The 20,048-nt window shown below is 39.6% G+C and overlaps 1 protein-coding gene across 1 annotated transcript in view; it reads right to left on the bottom strand.

Moving 5' to 3' along the window:
* Positions 1-4,995: 4,995 nt before the first annotated feature.
* The window catches only part of PHEX (phosphate regulating endopeptidase X-linked), a 105,513-nt gene continuing 90,460 nt past the window's right edge, over positions 4,996-20,048 (bottom strand). Inside the window, exons 16-22 of the mRNA XM_086467578.1 lie at positions 18,976-19,030; positions 15,792-15,859; positions 13,778-13,908; positions 10,685-10,750; positions 10,454-10,558; positions 8,634-8,710; positions 4,996-5,098 (exon numbers count right to left, since the gene is read on the bottom strand). Coding sequence (XP_086323704.1) covers positions 4,996-5,098; positions 8,634-8,710; positions 10,454-10,558; positions 10,685-10,750; positions 13,778-13,908; positions 15,792-15,859; positions 18,976-19,030 — 605 coding nt within the window. The remainder of the gene's footprint in view (positions 5,099-8,633; positions 8,711-10,453; positions 10,559-10,684; positions 10,751-13,777; positions 13,909-15,791; positions 15,860-18,975; positions 19,031-20,048) is intronic.

Genomic DNA, 20,048 nt, shown 5'->3' with positions numbered 1-20,048 from the left:
TGCCAGCCCAAACCCAAGAGCTGTGTGGGAAGTTGCCTGCACAAAGCTATGGGCTTTGGGAGGCTGTGTTGCCCCAGAGCATCATTCCAAAGATGCGCAAGGTCAGCTTCAGCCATCATCCCCAATAGACACAAATACTGTTCACAGGCTACATGCTGCCTTGAGGTGGGCCAGCACTGCTGCTCACGGGCACCCAAGCAGTGTCAGAAAACTGGTCAGACCCCAAGAAATAGGGCATTTAGCCCAGAAGAGCCACATTGGTAATGTATAAGGCCTTGGCATGGTCTCTGTGCCTGAACAGCCCTTGAACAAATGCTTGGTGGGGCTCATGTAATACATGGTGAGGAACAGCAGCAAGCTGAGCTACCTGCAGTCACAGCCTGGGAAGGCACAAAAACTACTCCTTTGTGCTGGCTGGGAAGAGAGATCGCTGAGCTGCAGTTCAAAATTGTTCCGTTCAAGATCATTCCTATTAAAAACACTTCCGGAAAATACTTTACAGCAATTGAAAAGCAGGTGAAGCTACAAAGGGTGGGCCGAGACAGGAACAGACCGGGACAAAAGGAGAAAAGTGAGGCTGACAGGAAGGTGGATCTTCTCCCATCCCGTCTTATGCTGCGGTGGCTTCTGGTTGGGAAAGCTCTGCTGCCTGCCCTTCTGTGATCTCTCCAGCATCCAGCCCTCATCCACAGTTCATTTTAATTGTCTCCAGCAGCAGATTAGTGGGGGAAAGTGGAGCTAAATAAACTCTGACTGAAGATGTCTAGACAACTTTCTGAGAGAGGAGGTCCTTATTAGTCTGTCAAGCAGTGACGGTAGCCTTCAGAACCTGAGGCCATGTCATTATGGTCTTTATTACATTTTATAATGACTATATATTACAGAAGTAACATTGTAGAGTTGGACAGTGACAGGTCAAGCAGCTTTTGCCATACTGCAAGCATAGAAAAATTCTTCATCACTTTGGCTTTTATTGGCTAACATAATTGTCTTTAAAGCAGTGAATCAACATATTATGCAAGAAGAAAAATTAAAAAGTACAATAGACTGACTAGCAAACTAAAAATCCAGATTAAATGACATGAACACAAAAGACCTTTTAACTCACTATAGTTCTGCCTCTTTAGTTGTCAGGCTTTTAGTATTTCTTTGAAGGCAGATACATATATTTATAAAATGTTGCTGTGAGATATATTTCTAAACTTGTAATTTGTTGAATAAAACTCAATGAAAATTTATATGTAAAACCACATGATTATTTTATAAATAATTCAAACATTTAGTGTCATGATAGTCTTCCTACCTAAAGAATGCTGATGTCCCCCCTGCACAGGGCACAAGGCAGAGCTTTATAATACAACTGAGTTTTCTGGTCCTTCAGCATCCAGACCCAGCTTAGAAGTCATTGGTGTAAACTGCTTAGGTACATAGGTGAAGAGCACAGCCACCTTTTAGAGCGCTACCCGTGTGTAAAGCTAACCCTTTCACAATGTGATCAGCAGAAATACTCACAGTGTATGAGGTGGTGTTTTATCATTTTCAGCATTGGGCCAAGAAAAGAAAAGGGAAAGGGAAAGGGAACGGGAAAGGGAAAGGGAAAGGGAAAGGTTTACATATTTTCAGGCCCAAAGAAGGGGACATGGGACAGGAGTAGACATTGTTTCTTTATGTCTACACAGTAGAAAAATATCTCTTCAAATTTACACAAGTAAAAATGTTTCATTCATAGGTGATCCTTCTCCTCCTGATCACTGGAAGAGGAGAAGATTACCAAGCCAACAGGAAGAAACATTTCATGATATTACTGGCAATTAAAAAACAAAACAAAACAAAAAACAGACAACAAAAAATCAAAACAATTTCACAATTTAAAAGCTCTGGGAGAAGAATATATATGATGAAGGATCTGTTTGCATAGATGTAATAAGTGAGCTTGGTAGCAACACAGCAAGGCATTGCTAGCATAGACCCAGGAGGCACAATGTGAAAACAAAGCAGGGCCAGGGAGTCTGATAAAACAGGGACAACAGGAAAAGCCTTCACAAAACATCGTATGTTTTGGGTATCTTTGGTGACCAAGTTTTAAGAATGAGTTTAATTACCTTCTGCTTTGCTTTCCAGCTGGTACCTAAATAGCTGACTCCAGAGTGAACTGTAAATTGCATCATCAGCTGTTTGGTTTGAGGTGAAAAGTGGCCAGGTGAGGCAGGCCAGGATCCTCATGTGGGCATACGCAAGACCTAAGCCCAAGGCACTGAAAACCTGCATCAACAACAAGGATTCCCAGAACTGGGATACTACTGATGAATGTGCCAAGTCATCAGCAAGGACTTCTGATTTCCTGGCAACAGGTAGGCCCCCTATCAATTGCTAAAATACAGGTGCAAAATCTGGTCATGCCCTCTCTTACTCCCTTCTAGTGTATAGCCCCCAAACCCTCCAGTCCCTGCTATTCCCCCAGCCCAGGACCTGGCTACCTGCTTGCTGCAGGAGATGCCCTAGAAAGGATGAAACAGTTTTGCAGTGGTTCTTGTGCTGTTGGGAATATGCATACCACAGTTCAAAACTCCTTGGTATTGAACATGAGAGACCTAAGCCTAGCAAGGAGCAGCAAGAGTGACATTTGGGGCAGCAAACATCAGGCATTTTGGAAGAAATCACTGTCCAGTACAGAGAAACAACCCCATAAACCACAAAATGACATTATCTGTCCCACTGGAAAACAGCCATGAGAGAGGAGCTCTTGAAAATGCATCTCTGACCTGAGAGATAAAATCAGAAAACTTAAAGCTGACTTTTGTGAAACCAGCTTTGCATAGTCCAATAATTTAGAAAGTTTAGATAAGTATTTGAGTTGATGCCCTGACTTTTTTGAGGACAATGACCGTATTGGTACTACCAATACAGCCAGGATGTCACCCCTGAACTTTGTGCTGCTGATCAAAAGCAGCCAACATCAAGCCATGTCAGTGCTCATATGAGGACAGGAATGAATTCAGTACAGTACTCAGTTTGCTAAGGAACTTTCCCATTAGTAGGCAAACATTACCACTTTGCTCAAGACCCATACCTACTTGTTTGAGGAAAGTCTCTACTAAAATACTGCCATCACTGTTTATGTGAAAAATATCTTCAGGAAAAAAAATTTAGGAGTAGCAATTCAAATGACAAACTGTAATCCATGGAACTCAGGAATAGAGCTGGCTTGAAGGAAGTAAAAGTGCCTTTCTTCTTAAAAAAAAACTTTGACTTTTTCAGGGAAAAAATTGAAAAAAGAAAGTCCTGGTCACAAACCATAATATTTTTCTAAGAAGTGACAGTGCCTTGAGTTCAGGGGTGTCTGCTTCCTTCTCTCTGGAAGGTAGCTTGAGGGTCTGTCTCCTTCCATAAATTATGTTTCCATGATGTCCCCATTCTTTACAAAGAAACATAGGAAACTAACCCCATTTGCAAAAACTTTGCTTCAGTTGAACATTCCTCCACCTTGACTGTTGGACAATATTTGATCAATCCTTGAAAAAAAAAAAAAAGCCTATCTTACTAACATTTCTAAACTGATAAAATAAAAGTTAAACAAATAGAAGAATTTATATATTTTTGTATATATATAAAAGTATATACACACAGAGACATATATATATTTGTAGTAATTAAATCAATCTAAAGAAACTCTCTCCTTTTGAAACGATTCCACCATGTAAAAATTAATTAATGCACAAGGTATAAATAAATACCAGTTAAATATGTATCTTTCTGCTGGTGAAGAAAAGGGTTCGGGTTTTTTCCCCCCTTTAGTTATAGTTATGTGTTAAAGTTTTTTTGCTGCAATAAAATATGGGGGTTTACTAATATTGTTAGAAATCAAATGAAAAACTCAGCTGGCCTGCATGTATACTGTGTTTAAAAGTCCTCTACTCCTGAATTGCTCTTTTTATCCAGACAAGTCAAATGGTGCTGGCCCTCTGTTTTTCAGTCACATATTCTTCTCTCCTTAAAATCACAAGTCACCCTGCCCTGTCCAGATCATGAGGACAAACATGCACACTACTTACATTCCTCTGTAAGACCCAAACACTAAGAAATCCCTAAATTAAAACTTGGTATAATATTTCAGACTTAAAAATAAATGTAGGTGAAGCTACCTTCAGCACAAGGTAAAAAACACCCCTTGTGAAAAAAAAACCTGCCCAGACTGGAAACAGGAATAATTGCTGCAATATTTATGAGTATCATGGTGCTGGGAATTCCCTCTGCAAGCCTCTTATTTTCACCATACATTGATTTTTATCATAAGCTGTTCTAACATTACAATGGGCCACGATCTGACAAGTATACTTTCTGTTTAGTCCTAGCAGATGGAAACCATGAGGTGCTTTCTCAGCTTGAAAGTGTTCCAAAATCTGAGGCACTAATCTGACATATTAAACCAAATTTATATAAAGTCTTCTGTCTTTACATCATGCAACATCATTTACAGCATGCTGGGCAGTGACGATGTAAGTTATGAGAAAGCTGTATCACACAGCAGATCAGAGCTGGCTTTATAGCAGGTCTCATGAATTTCTTCATCCAGAAAGAATAAATTTTGTGGGAGCATTCTGCATAGCACCCCTACAGAGCAATAGATTAAAACTGGATTTTAGCATTTACCTCTTGCTCAGCTATAAATCAGGAATTAGAATTGATAATGGCAGTTATCCATCAACAGCAATGCAACTGCAGATGAGCAGTTTTCTGGGTAAAAGGAGTTCCTTTTTTTTTTTTTTTTTGTTACTATTAAAGAAAACCTATCCTCTTCTATTTTGAACGTTTCTAGGCTCTGAATAGAGAGTGATTAGATCCATGCAGGTCATCAGCATGGATAAGGAAGATGTATTTGATGTAACAACTCTCCAGATTGCAGAACGTGATTCTGAAACTCTAGCAGTGGGCTTGAGCTCAGGTGCAGCAGTTTGCATTGCAGACCCCTCTTGACTGAAGACCTGGATGGGACGTCTACCACAGCCGGCAGGATTCTGCCCCTCGGTTCATCGTTGTATTTGTTGGGCAATTAAAAGCTTTACGGAACTCTTCAAAGTTGCTCATGGCACCAATAACTCTGCAAAGAAAAAGTGATCAACATGCATACGTCTTCTGTGAAACACTACAGACCTGTAAGTGCTTCAGTATGTTCACTTCAGGTTGAATTTTGAGGCTTTCCAGGTCATTTTTCCACAAATAAATCCAAAAAGTTCAGCAGAAGCGCTCCCAGTTAAAGTCAATGTGAAGACAATCTTGTTTCATTCAGTGCTTTGAGAAGCATCTTACTTTGCTAGAAACTCAACAAAAACAACAGCATAGTGGATACTATGTCATTTAGAACAATATTATAATCTGACCCTTGGCAGCAAAGGTGGGAGATCAGCGGTTGCCTTGTACCGTGTAATCCTTCTTCCAGCACCTGCCAAACCACTGCAGTCCAGCAGGCAGGCGCGTGTGAGCGTACACTGTGGTTGTGCTGGAAGTGGTTTGATTTGGCTCATGCTAGCCAGATTCTTGTGACAACACCTTCTGGCCACCCATGTACACACACACAATCATGCTGGGTCCCTGGAACTTTGCAGCCTGAAGCGGGGGGGGGGGGTGGGGGGGGGTGGGGTGGTGGTGCAGGCAGAGCCTCTCTTACTGGCCAGCTCAGCCTTACACCTGTGAGCATCTCAACTCCTCTGATATTTTGGAAACATATTTTCTGAGGCTTCTGCTAGATCAACTCCCAGGCCCTCTTGCTTCCACCACAGATGGTGTGATACTGAAAGAGCAGCACATCCCTCCCTCACACAAGCTAGACAATGTGTCTGCATCCCAGACTGGCACCTTCAGGCATAGGGGAAGAGCTTGCTTTTTGTGGGCAGCCATCCTTGGCTCCTGCTTTCATGTCTGTATTATTTCATGCTGTCAGAAATTATTATTTTACCATTGCTAGATTGGGATTGTGGTGTTTGTTGATTTTTCCTATGCTTTTAAGCATCTTGGAATTTACCAACCTGAAATTTACAATGGTATTACAGTAAACAGCATCCTGGGTTAAAAGCAGAAAAGTATCTACTGAGATATTAATTGTATGCCTTTCCACCTTCTTTGTTGTTCAATGGGAAGGCATTTTTCTTCACTGCAGACAACCAGCTTCTCAGCATATCTCAGCATGATAGAAAGCATTCTTATTACATTGATTAGACTTTCTGTGGGTAAGAAAATTTGCAGTCAGCTGGCATAAAAATGTCTAAAGGTCAGTTTTGTAGGGAGAATTACAAAATGAGCTCAGGCTTCAAATAAGATATACAGTGTTACGATAAAAACATTGCAAATACATATTCAGAGACTGGAACGGCAAGAGCTGGTCATGCAGAAATGATGCTGAAGTAGGTGGGAGTGCCATGTCAGGGATTTCACTCTGAAACCAGCATTCAAAAATAGCAAAGACACATGCTAATACTGAAAGTCTGCCAATTTAAAATAAATGACACCAGAATCTAGCCAGCGAAAGATCTTTATGTGTCCATGCACACGACTTTTCTACCTGTGGTTTGATATTGCTGCACGTTAACTGTGGAATCAAAGTGGGCTGTCTGGTTTTCATCCCACTGAACTCCAGTAGAGACACCTTCCTCTGAACATGTCAACCTGGGCTCCCTTGGCAGTCAATAGGAAGACGTACTTGCAGAGTCTAAGTAATCTAAATTTGTTACTTACAGAAGGATGAGAGAGAGAGAGAGAGGTACTTTAAAAATGTCTGTTATTTTTTTGACTGTGAAGAGAACCCAGGGTGACTAGCTCAGATGCACACACCTATGCTCAGGATACGTGTTGCTCATTTCTATCATCTTTTATAGCTACTTTTTATAATTACTTTAAAAAGAGCTGATTGAGCTTTTTGGATAGCAAGAGCTGTCAGTGTTGAAACCAGCTGTACCACTGTTATAATGATCTTGGGACATAAGTAAAGAAAAGTTGGGAGAATTAGGTAATATAATTTGTTAGCCCAGTTGTTATGATTTGCAAGAAGAGAGAAGGACCACAGTTTCTCTTCAGGTCTGAAACAGAAGCCTGTCCTTAGTATCTCACATAAAAACTAAGAAAAAGGTTTGTCTGTATCTTCTAGACCCCAAATTTGTCTAATCTTCTCTGGAATTTTCTTTCTTAGCCCTATTCCTTTGTGAGGTTTCCTCATGAATGATCCATCCCCTGGTTTCCCCCTAAATTTTGTGATTTGCACCATCTCGTAGGAATGTAGCTATGTAATGATTCAGAATGTATAAATATACATATAGACACATAAATCCGAGGACTTTAGAAGGCAAGAGATAGTTATTTTACCAAAATCTTAACACAGACAGGGATTATAAAAAAATATTGCTTTGTAGGCTGAAGATCAGCCTGATACTCCTGTCCTCATTGTCAGGATGTATTTTCTACCAAGACCAAGCATACACCTCTGCAAGCTAGCTTATATTCATTTTGTGCCATCATGTTTCCAGTTCCATTATTTCTTAACCCGTTCTGGTTATAAGTAGCCCAAGGTGTGTCATGCATGCCATGTTTATGTCTTCGGCTTTGACCTGTCTGTGTCCAGGGAATATGTCAGAGTACCTGTGAAGCAACCTCACAGCTCCCCTGTGAAGGCAGTGCTGCTATATTTACTTGACCAAGAGGGAACTAAGGCAAAGGGGCGCTCAAGTCACCCAAATTTCGCCATGGAGAGGGTGGGATCCCAGCTCCCTTTTTAGTGAACAGAAAGTGGTAGTAATCTCCAGAAGGCAACTAATCCAGTGTATTGGAGACACCTCCATTATGAACCAGCTTGTGGACTTAACAACCTTCCCCCAAATACAGATGTAATATAGCACTTGAATGAGGACAAACACACAATGCTTAGTTACATAAACGCAACGGACACGAATTCCGACAGAAACAACTTGCTCTTGGTCACACAAACTCTATGGAGAAGCAGAAAAATAAACTCCGGCTTCCTAATTCTTATGTAGTCTTTAAACCCCCTTTTCCAGCCTCTTCTTCTTGAGGTTCATGGATGTCTATGGTTAGGGGAGCCTGGGGGAGGCATTTTGGGTAAAGAAACAGATGTTATGGCTGAACTACCACAGCTCTTTCCAGCAAAGTGTCTCTTGAAGGCCAACTGAGGAATTTAATCTTGAACTGAATTTACAGGACATGTTATGCTTTGCATTATCAATATAATTCAAGCTACTCACTTTAAAGATTTTAATGAACTCAGGCAGATCGAATCAAGAACCCTCCTAATATTTACTGTTTTCTAAACTACAATTGCACAGGAAAAAAAAAGTGATAGATGAGACATTTTAGATACTCAGGCCACGATTACAGGACATCACAGGGATCAGAATGTGTTCTGGTTCAACTGCTTTGGAAGGTAGATGCAAGTGCCTCATTTCTGCAGAAGAGCATTTGTTATAGCGAAAGGTAAGCTAATAAAAGCAGTTCAATTTCAATCTAAGCCAAGAGCACAGTCCAATTCTGTGTTTGCTCTTAAACCCCTCTTAACACGCTAAATTTCTGCACTTGTGTGCTATAGTGATTGATTCTGTATGTATACTGAGTAAATATATTATTTGCACTACCTGAACTGAGGAGGGCTGTGAGCTCCAATATATATTTGCTCTCTCGCAGATTCTGGTCTAAAGGAGTTGCACCTTACCTAATAAAAGATAAAAAAGCAGAAATAGGTACGTTATCTGGGATGACTTTGTAAGTAAAGCAGAATGTAATGTCACTGTTCTTAAGATTGAAAGACACCACAAACTCCTATTTTGTTTCACCTTTGCTAACTCGCAGTTTTCTGTTGGTATATTCTCTTGTTTTTCAAATCTCTTAATAGATCCTCTCTCCACCCACTGTTACCCTCTACCCACTCATTCCTGTCATCTAATCATAGCCACTTTACCAGTTCTTTTTTCAAAGTTCTCTATAATGGTAGCTTTTACTTTTCAGCTTGTGCTGCAGCATCTCATGCCTTAATAACTACCAAACATACTTCTTCACCTTAAAGCTATGTAATGCCTATAAAAGGTACACATAATGATGCTTATCATCTCTCAAATTGTGGCTATATTACCTGACGTATTTTTTCCATGTTGGAATATCAGTTTCTTTTGAAAATACACGTTTTTCAAGCTTCCATCAGTGGTCCCCAGTTCACTGCTCCTGATATGATACTTCACACAATTGTAACTGACCACAAAACAGGGTAGTGAGAATATTTGCACAACTGAATAATCCCTCTTACGTTGTATCCATCGCATGTAAAATCAAAGCAGCCCCCAAGATCACCTAAGCCCCTGTGATGAATGTTTCCTATCGATGAAATCCTTTAAGCAAGACTGTCCATAGTATGTGTGGACTCTGGTGCAATTTTGTCTGGCTGAAGAGAGTCCTGGCAGTTTTAATGAGTCTGTTGAGTGTCTTGAGCTCTGTGGAAACAGGCTGAGCTCAAGGGTACATGGCATACCCTTCCCTCACTGTGTATGTTTCTCCCCTCAGAGGGTTCACTGGACATATGATTCCTGCAGCAGTCCTATAAGACCTGCAGATCTTCCCCATGGCTTGAAAGTTCTCTTGGAGAAAAACTGACACAGTGTGAAACTCAACTCAGCATAAATGACCAAAGTGGAGTTTTTTTCATTGATCAATGTAGTCAAACAGGAATGTCCATAGACCCATACACTGCTACAGTAATTCTTGGCAGAGCAATGATTTTCAGCTGGGATTGGTTGCACTGGGTCTTGTTTCTTCAGTTTTAGGTGATTCATTCCTTCAACTGGTAGGCAAAGTTTTATAGCCCAACTTTTACTTCTTATATAGGGAGTTTGTCTCAACTCTTTTAACCAAATAAATAATTTCTAATTCTCTCCCTTGTTCTACATGTTTTTCTAAAAAACTCACAGCATATTTAGTGTATAGCAAACAAGGACGGGGAAAGATAAATTAAGATTTTCTTCACTGCTGCTTAGTTCCCAGAAGAACGTACTCAGTAACGAATGTTGGTGGTATGTTTGCAACAGGAGTTTGTGGTGGAAGCAGTCAGAAACTGCTGCATATTGCAAGCACCAGAAATCTGGGAAGCTAAAATGGAAAGAGGATAAGGAGTCAATATGTGCAAGAATACCCTTGTAGTGGAGGGAAGCAGCAAGAGGAAAGAAAGCTGCTGTGACAATGCTACGCAAAACCAAGAATGATTTCAGCAGTTCTGGCACTATAGATAGATGAGGACAAAGAGAAAAAGAGAAAAGAAAGAATAGTCCTGGGAGAAGAAGGCTTTGCTTATACCCTGAAAAGTCTGGGTTTGGCTGATGTAGATTGTTGAAACAAAGCATTCTCATCTCTGCACTGCATATTGTGCAGGTTAATAGATGGGGACTTGAAACACATTTGTACTACTCACATGGGCATAACTCAGAAAGAAAAGCTGGTTGTGTGTGAATTCAAGGCCTGGCAGTAAAGGCTCTTCCTCTCCTCCCCTCTTTTCTGTAATCCATCTCCTGTATGCCTGATAAGAAAGAGAGATTGTCTTTCAGCAACATGGAGGCTAACCACAGGTTTTTCTTTGGTTTTTTTTTTTTTTTTTTTTTTTTTTTTAAATAATACTATGTTTCAGATCTTTTCATCTACTTACCCTGAAAGCCTCTCGCAAACCTCCATTATCCGCAATATTTTCTGCCAAAGTCCTCTTGCCTTTCACCTGGCAGAATGAAAGAACCTCTGTCATTTGACTCGTTTCTGAACTTCCTTCTTAATCAACTTCAGGAAAGAGAGGGAAAAATAAAACAAGGCAAGAGCGACCTCAGCCAATTTCAACCATCATATCTCTCGTTAAGAAAACTGAGTTCCAATGTGAAAACTGTCAGCAAACAATTCTCCTTGATGAGTTATCCTGGCTCTGGTCCTAGATCTCTGTAGCACAAAATGTAGCAGATAAAATGCACTCAAGAATCCAGTCCCTGATCTTTGATCTAAGCATCAATAATTTTCCCTGAAGATTGTTTTTATCTGGTTACATGTGAGAACCAGTAGCCCCTTTCTTCAACTTTTATCTAAAAGGTTATATTTGTTTCTCTGCATAACCCTTGATATACTACCGGGATGCTAAAATAACTTTTATGTCATAACATAAACCAGCATAATTAAAAATAACTGTCAGAGACAGAATTGAAATTGATAGTATATTCAGTGCTCTAAAAATATCTGCAAAGGAGATTCACATTGCTTTTTCCCACTATTGATTCCAAGAGCAAGAGCAAGAGCAACAAGAATATATTGCGAGAAGCAGTGCTATCTAAACTTTGTGAAAAAGCCAGTCTCCTGGTATGACCAAGTGCAATATCATTATGAATAAATCCTCATTTCTGCAAGTGCAGCATTATCTCTGATCACCCAGCCTACTAAGGTTAAGACCTTAGTTACCAAACTGTATTTGTCATTAAGCAGTTTTACTCTCGACTATGCCTCGAATAAGCAAGGTAATTGAGCACAGTTTTGAGCAGAGCTCTGAAGGTCAATGCTGGTCTGCAGATCCGCTGATGATAGGCTCTTCGATGCTGCAGGGATGAATATAGGGGGGGGTTGGTATCAGGACTCACCTTAGCTTCAGGGCGGTAAAAGAGGGGGAAACGGGGGACAAGAGGTAAAAGGACCTAGGCACGTGTGCATGGCCCCACTTCTCAGCGCAGATGAGCACCCAGATTGGACTCAAGGCATCTTGCTTGATACCTTGGGTCCAATGTTACACCCAAGGGTATAATAAAGGACAAATGGGAGCAGTAGAAGGAAGTGCACCCTTTTCCTGCCAGCCCTCCCGCCCCTCAGAAGGCTGGAGATGGAGATGGGAGAGAGTCTTTTAGAAGAACATGTGCCGGGACACCAGGGAACATGCAAACACACCAGCTGACTTTTTTCTGGCCTGCCTACTCATACATTTTTCTGGCAGTGGGCTTGTGAAGTAGACTGATTTAAGATGAGAGTGACCTAGCAGTGGCACTTGGGTTATAGGTCATTTTAATAAGTGGAAGAAGTCTTTCCACTCATCTCAGGCAGCTCTGGATCAGGTATCTAAGAGTACTCTGTGCAGCTGGTTCATGACAGGGCTAAGGGACCACGATAAATCCTTTATTTGATCAGATGACTTTATGTGATTACTGCACTTTGAAGCTATTTCTATATCCGCTTTTTCTTTCATTATGCTTCTTTTCTGGAGACATTTTTATTGTAAACCAGATGAGAAAGAAGAAGAGTAAATAGGTTTCTTGATCCATGAAAAATATTCATACAGAGATAAAAAACTTGCAGAATATTGATGTAAATGACAGGCAAAAAAAAAGCTCTTTGCATGCATAGCTCTTCATACAGAAGCTATAAAATATGGCAGAAAATACGAGGATTCTTCTTCTATCATCTAAAAAGTGCTTTAGGTTATCCCACGGAAATAGGAGGTAAAAGCCTTGTGGATGACAAGGCTGTGGGTAACAGAATCTCTCTAGTAAGCTTATCCAAAGACATCTAATGTAGCAGCCACACTGGAGAGGAAATCCAGATCCGTCCGATCTCAAGAGACACTGTAGAAGGTAAAGGAGATGGCCAAGCCAATGGCAGGAACATGGGAAGGGCTCAGTCACATCCTTGAGGAAGGTTTTAATGACCACCTTTAAGTGGCATTTTTGTATTGACAATTTTTGTCCTGCACATATTCAGGAATGAGCCTGAGGCTTTTTTATTTGTAAATTACCTTACTTGAAGTACTTCAAATCTGAGTTGTTTGACTTCAGACTGGACTACAGCATGGCTTTGTTATCTCTGAGATTAATACAAACAGCCTGGGGGAAGCGTTAAAATTATTGCTAAGCATTCAATGTGACCTCTATATTCTTAAAAGTCAAAGACGTAATTGTATTTCTGATTCTAACATGTAAGTAGAGGTGGTAAAATTGAGTAGGGAGTGGGGTATGTGTTTTATCCTGAAAATTAAGATTAAAATCATGTCCCAAACAACATTACTGGAATTTTAGCTATTGATTTCTGAAGGTCTGGAATTTAACTTATTTGTCCTTCTTTTTGGACACTTACACAATGTGCACATTTTCAGTGAATCCCATAGCTCTGATAGACAATGAAACAGAAACCATTCCCTTGCACTTTCTCAGTCCTTTTCTATGAGCTACCGCTATCATACTCCCTTCATTTGAGATACAAATTGGCTCTGCATGCACACATGGAAGAAATAGCAAGAGCTGAATCTGAAATAATGTAGGGTTTATGCATCCATTTTATAGCTGTAATAAATAACAGGTGGAATTGCTAAAGGAATCTATAAAACATGCTATTATATTCTTCTTTTTAAAAAAGAGTGACTGCTCAGTTTTCATTACACACCTCATCTTCAGAAGACATTTAACATGCTCACAGTAATTAGACCAGCCCTGCTGAGTGGCTTCATCCTCTTCCTCTGATTCCAAAATGATGTGATGGGGAGAAGTGGTTTAACCCTGTCACCAGGGTGTGGATAGTGGTATTTGACTGGACTAATCAAATCTGACAGACAATTTTTATCACAATTATTCACTTCAAAAAATGATTCATTGTGAGAAATGAAGTTGGTAGCCTAATATCCCAGTTTGTTAGGATTTATAAAAAGACAACTTAAAAAAAACCCCAAAAAAACAAACCCCAGAACTCCTAATGCATCACTGCTTTCAATCATGGGTGTTTTACATACATGTAAGCCAGCTCTCTTCCAGTAGTAATTGCTGTATTGATTAATCATGCATTTTGTTTTCTCTTTAAACTTTTCTTCAGAGTCAGCTGTCCACCAAGGGTCTAAATTTCCATTTTTGTCATATTTCCGACCTTAAAAAAACAAAGAAAGAAAACAATTTTTTTTCTGCAGGAGAAAACCCCATACTTTTCCAGTTTTGGAATCTATCACCTGCACAGAAATGAGAGGTGGATATACTCATGCAATTGTGTGACAAAATGGATAAGATCAGTGACTAAAATCTTGGCCCCACTCAAATCAGTGGTGAAAAGCTGGCATTTTATTTATTGTCATAATTTCCATTTTCAGAAAAAAAATAGTAATGACTAATGAGTTCTATAGTACATTTTATAATTACATAGTGTAAGCGATATATGAGCTTTCTTGTAAGTATAATTATGAGCATTTTTCATCCTCAGCCCCATGTGTCTCTGATTCTGCAAACTTGATGATAACTAATTTATTATTAATTAATTATACGCTTGACCAGAGGAAAAAAAAAAAAATCCATTTCATGGAAACTTCTGAAGTTTCCATTTTTTGTCTTAGTGCAAACCCAGAACATTTGAAACCTATCCATGGAAGCTAGGAGAATATATACATCCCTTTCCCCAGGCTGATGGTTACAGCAATATCTTGTGGAAGATTCAGCCTCAGGTCCCTGCTCCATCTCATTTGTAGGAGAGTAGATACCCTCCATCATGTCTCCAGCCAGTCAGACACAAGACACATTAGGACTTTTTTTGAGAGGTTTAGCTGCCCATGTGGATGCAGCCTTATTGTGGGTGGATTCATCGTTACGACTGCAGGAAAGAGAGGTAGGGAGCAACCACTAGACACGATGCCAAGTATTGATGATGTTTTCTTTCATCTCTTTATTTCTTTATTTCTTTTTCCCCTGTGTGTTATCTTGTTCAAGATGACAAATTCCCTATATATGTGGTTATTTCTGTATTTGGAAGGTAAAATCCTAGGCAAGAGGTAGCTGTCTGCTTAGGGAATCAAATCTCAGGCTCTTCTCTGACTGGCTGGAGACATGATGGAGATTAGATACTTTCCTACAAATCAGATGGTAGTTTGTAAAGAAACATTTCTTCATTCTGGAGTGTTTGCTGACACAAAAGTTGCAGAGCAGTGCCAACAGGATACAAGTTTTTAATTTCATTTTTCAAAAGGTATTCAAAGTAACACAACGTAAGCAACCTAACTTTAATTAGGCAGTGATATAGAAGCCTGCTTTTCTTTTGGCTCCGTATATCTTCAGTGGAAAGAGGTTTCTCTGGACAGTGAGTCAGAGCAGGACGTCAGTCAAACACTCAGTATTGCTCCCTGGAGGAGGAGGTTTGTGTTTCTCCTCCCTAATGCCCCCCCCTGCCGGAGCCCAATTTTAAAAAGCACTTTCTAAGATAGCCAAAGTTGGATAGTGGTAATGCCCCACTCCACCCAGTTTTTCAGAACAGCTGGTTTGACATTTTCAGATCATTTCTTCTTTTTCACTCTCTCTCTCTCCTTTTTTTTTTTTTTTTTTTTTATTTAAATATTTTGCAATATGTTTTCTGTTCCACTTTTATTCCAGTATTGTATTATAATATTTGTACTTAATTGTCTTTTGAAAAAAGTCAAAATTGAAATGAAAAGTTTTCTTGAAAATCGTTGTTACCAATCAGAAATTTTATCTTTGCCCTTCCTACTCCCCCTAGCCAGGACTTTCTGAATCTCTTGCTGATTTAGTTTCCATTCAAAATAAACAAAAAAGCATCAGACTTGTGGCATTCCTTACTAAACAAAATCTGGCTCAGACAAGCAAGACTGCACGTAAATAAATTAAAAAATAAAATTTTATAATTTTTTTCACACTCAGCATTATTAAAAAACAAAACAAAGCCAATAAAAAAGCTAAAGCATATACAAAGCTGCTTTCTAATACGTCAACTCTGTTAAAAAAAACGTTATCAACATACATACAGACACTTACCATTGCTGTCAAATCCATGAGTAAACTCGTGGCCAACAATTACTCCTATGGCACCATAGCTTAATGACCTGTAACACAAAGAAGCAGTTTCCTCAGAAAGTCTCCCCATTCATGAACATTAAAGGACAGAAGACCTCAGGAAAGATCATTATTTATTTAAACTGGGGGGAATGGGTCTAAAAACCACACCTGCACAACTTTGACTTAAAAGCAACGTTTAATATAAAACTTTAAAAAGCATTGTGATGGTTCACTCTTCTAACCAAATCCCTTATTAGCATCATATGAGCTCCAAAATGTCTCCTTCAGCTGACTGCCTTGTGTCTGTTCTGAGAAAAGGACAAAGTAATAGATGAAATTATTCTCTTAGTGTCGTCATGAAAAAAGAATAGATCAAAGGCTGCAATGGGCTTCTGAAATGCCAGCTCCAATCATTCTTCACTGACATGCAACAAACAGACTTGCAAATGACTGACTCTAGTTTTTAAAGCATTAAGCAGATTCCCCTTTAGTTTTTAAAAAAGAGGTCATACAATTTCCTTGCACCTGCCCAAGAATAGGACATGATCTACAGTCACATCTAATGCACTGGAGAAACATAATAGAAAGAAATATTTTATATTCCTGATTGACAATTAATTATATTTCCCTCGTTATATACAAATAAACACGTATCTGGGAGAAACAGGGATGAAAGAGGGAAAGGTTCAGGGCCCGTTTTTATATCAAATGCAGTGGATAACATGGGGGAAAGTGATCTACTAAATGCATCTTTCATTCATTAGGTTGTTCTTTGTGATTTTAATTATTTCAGTTATTGAGATGCCATACTTCACAGTAGTTTATGGTATTTCTTACACATGTATTGAAATAGGAGAAAGGCAGAGGGTTTTAAAGTAACATGTTATTACTGGACCTAATGATCCATAGCACACTAATTGCTCATCTCAGTCATGCCCAAAAAGTATTATATCATTTAATTCCCCCTGCTTCCATGACAATTCTTCATTTTGTTGGTTTTTTCTTTCCTGAAAGGTAATTTGCATGTGATAAAATCTCCCCTACTGTCCCCCCCACCAAGTACTATTGCAAACCTTCACTAAAAAATGCTGGTTAAAATTATACATTTCAGCAATGGAAATGTCATCCTTTTGTGTGACAAATTTGCAATCTTGTGTAGCACACAGTGATAATTACCCATACTAAATGTACTATATTAGACTTGTTTTCCACGTCTGAAGTAAAGTGGTTATACAGGATATTTTGCAGCTGGAGAAGTATAAAAAGAATGGCATGAAACATGTAAAGAGTTCAAGAAGAACCAATAAGCCCTATTACTAAATACCTCTTATTTTTCCTCTAAGGTGCTTGGTCACCCTGAGTGGCAGGGACAAAGAACAGGCTGGTGCCCAGGCATTCAATAGGGCTTTCCCCTGCTCCAAAAGATGGGATAAAGTTTGGGGTGAATTTTGGCCTTTGCTTCTGTGAACCCTCTTCAACATTTTGTCTTGCTTATCAACATTTTTGCCAGATATGCTCCCAGCTCTGTTTCATACTGTTCACTATCGGGGCACAGCTGGACTGAGATAGAGCGGATTAGGTGCAGCCTAACAGGTACCGTATTAAAGGGGAACTTTCTGGGACTGGGGAGGCTCAGAGGACTGTAAGCAAGCTACCAACTTGGGTAGTTTGAAGTCTCTATGTTGATATGTCTGGCACTGAAGACTCACAACATGAATGATGGCATCTGAATGTATTTTATTTCACCTACTGAGATATAAAGTGATAATTTAGTTTCCCTTTATGCAAATAGATGCAACTGTTTTATAGTGGTCATCCTGGAACTGGTCTCTAAAACACCACTAAATGTTAAATATTTGCTAAAGCAGTTTTCCAGCAGGTGCTGATGACTTTTTGATGATTTTTCTCTTCCAGTGCGACTTACTGTTACTTTTAAGCAGACAGAAAACAGATCCAGACTATTTCAAGGACAAAAGCAATCTGTTGTCTGATATAAACCAGCTACATTTGTTTACTAAATTTCATTTTGATACATACTCAAGCAAAACCAATTTAAGCTAAGGTAACCTTTAAAGAAGAGAAATGAGCAAAGTATAATTCTTTGAAAGAACCACAATTTTATCGCTATGGCAGAAGGTCAGGGTACAGAGGAATCTCTTCAGAAAGCAAAGCTGGAAACAGGTCTGCAGTAACCACAGCAGAAAATAAGTTCACCTTAACAAGAAAGGACTTTCTTCTATCCCCAATTACCACTTAGAAAGTCACCTGGCTCATAAGAATTCTCTTTGAATGCAAATTCATTTGTTCCTAAATTGAATGTGTCTCTCTACATATACTGCCAAATTTCCTGTTTACAAGGACATATCCAGATTGGAAGATGGCAAACCCAAAATGTTTGAAAAGTTTGATTTTTTTAACAAAGATTTATTAAGGATATGTTTCAGCAGTAACTGGCTTTATGTAACTACAAAATAACTTTCAGAAATCACGGTCAGAAACTTTTCACAGTCTTATCCTGCCCTAAAATAGAAAGCTATTGAACTGTACAAAAGCAGTGATTTTTCAAAATTAAATATATGTGACCTATAATTACTCTACCTCAGCTACAGTAGCACATGGGCCTGCTCAGGCAATTACTTATGCACATGGAGATATCCTCATGCACCTCAACAGGCACAGGCGAAGGCCCACTGTTAATCTTAGATATTAGCAGAAAGTGAACAATAAACTGATAACAAATGGCATCTCAGGGTATTCACGTCTCTTCAGGAAGTGTTAGTTACCTGACTTACAATTCGTTCTAATACCTGCCATGGAAACACTTCCACTCAGGTGCACTTAATTAGCAAGTCCCGTGAGAAATCAGCGATCAGGTTAAGAGAACTGCAACACATAGAGCTCCCAAGGGTGAGAAAGGTTATTGCGCAAAGCAGCAGTTTTCAAAGGCCTTTTTTCCAATATTAAAAGCAGGGAAGAACACGCAATCCAAGGGCCAAGCTTTCCCTGCAAAAGGACAACAACTATATTCCTGTGCACTACCTGTTGGTCATCAGCAGCGTAGTTTTCTTCTCCATGCCCTCTTCTTTGTCCATATGTATTTCCAACACCTTTCCCTGTTATTCCTAATTTCCAGGTGTATGAGGTTCCCTGGTGCAGTACTTACCTAGGATATTCTGTTCCCCAAAAGAAAGGCTTCTGCAGCTCTCCTGCTGGGAATCCTGCATTAGCAAAACCAACAATAGTTAGGTCCCTAGTTGAACACAGCTGAATAATAGCCACGGGGCTCAACGGTTTGGATTTTATGACCTTTTTGTTTACTTTCAGCAGGTTTTGCTAGAGGAGCTTTCCCTCAGGTTGTAGTTTCATCATGCAGCAGAAAGGATCTTTGAGAAGAAGCAGAGATCCTCCCTCCCTCAGGACCACAATGGCAACAAGATGCTGCACTGCAAGAACTTTATTTCTTCCATGGCTACATGCATGTCTGTGTGCGTGATCCTGAGAAAAAACACCTAGTGTTTCCCGTGAAGAAAACTATTGGCTTGCCCTTAGATGGGTTGACAGATCTAAGACAATATTATAGGTAAAATGCAACAAGAATTCAGAAAGCGTTAGCTTAGTGAGTCTTCAGTACAGCAAGAGATGTATGAAAGTGATAAAATGTAAGCCTAATTCTATATATTCTATGAAAATCAGAGGTAAATGAACATACTTAGGCACTTCAGCAAAGGAGAGCTGTAGACTATCAAGGCTGTAGTCAGTCTAACTACAGGTATTACCTGGCTGCTTCTGGTAGACTAGTCACCAAAACCTGTCAATGGCAACACACTGTGAGTGATGATCTACTGATGTTTCACATAGGAACTAAAATTGTTCCTCAAATTCAAAGTCACAGGTCTATTTCTAATTCCTGGATGACACTTCAGTGCCACAATTCTAAGGACAGTGGAGCTGAACATGGTAACAGTTTAACAGCCCAAACAACTGGTAAATAAAACAGACACCTTTGGTCAAAGTTTTTATATGCTGGTGAAAATTGTCATCCTTCCAGGCCCACATGTGGAATTCACTGTCTCATGTCAGGAATTCCCATCTATAAAGCATGGGCATGCACCTACTTTGAAGGTTACCCCACCTTGTTGAGGAAGAACCAGTTTCCTCAAGTGATTCACTTGCTTCCCAGGAACCTTCTCTTCAAGAAACCACCTGGCCACTCAGATCAAAAAAACCCACAACACA

This window comes from Leptosomus discolor, chromosome 1 (genome assembly GCF_034619465.1).
Source record: "Leptosomus discolor isolate bLepDis1 chromosome 1, bLepDis1.hap2, whole genome shotgun sequence".
NCBI lineage: Eukaryota > Metazoa > Chordata > Aves > Leptosomiformes > Leptosomidae > Leptosomus > Leptosomus discolor.
The sequence above is the reverse complement of the archived record's forward strand: the minus strand, read 5'-3'. Positions and strand labels throughout refer to the sequence as shown.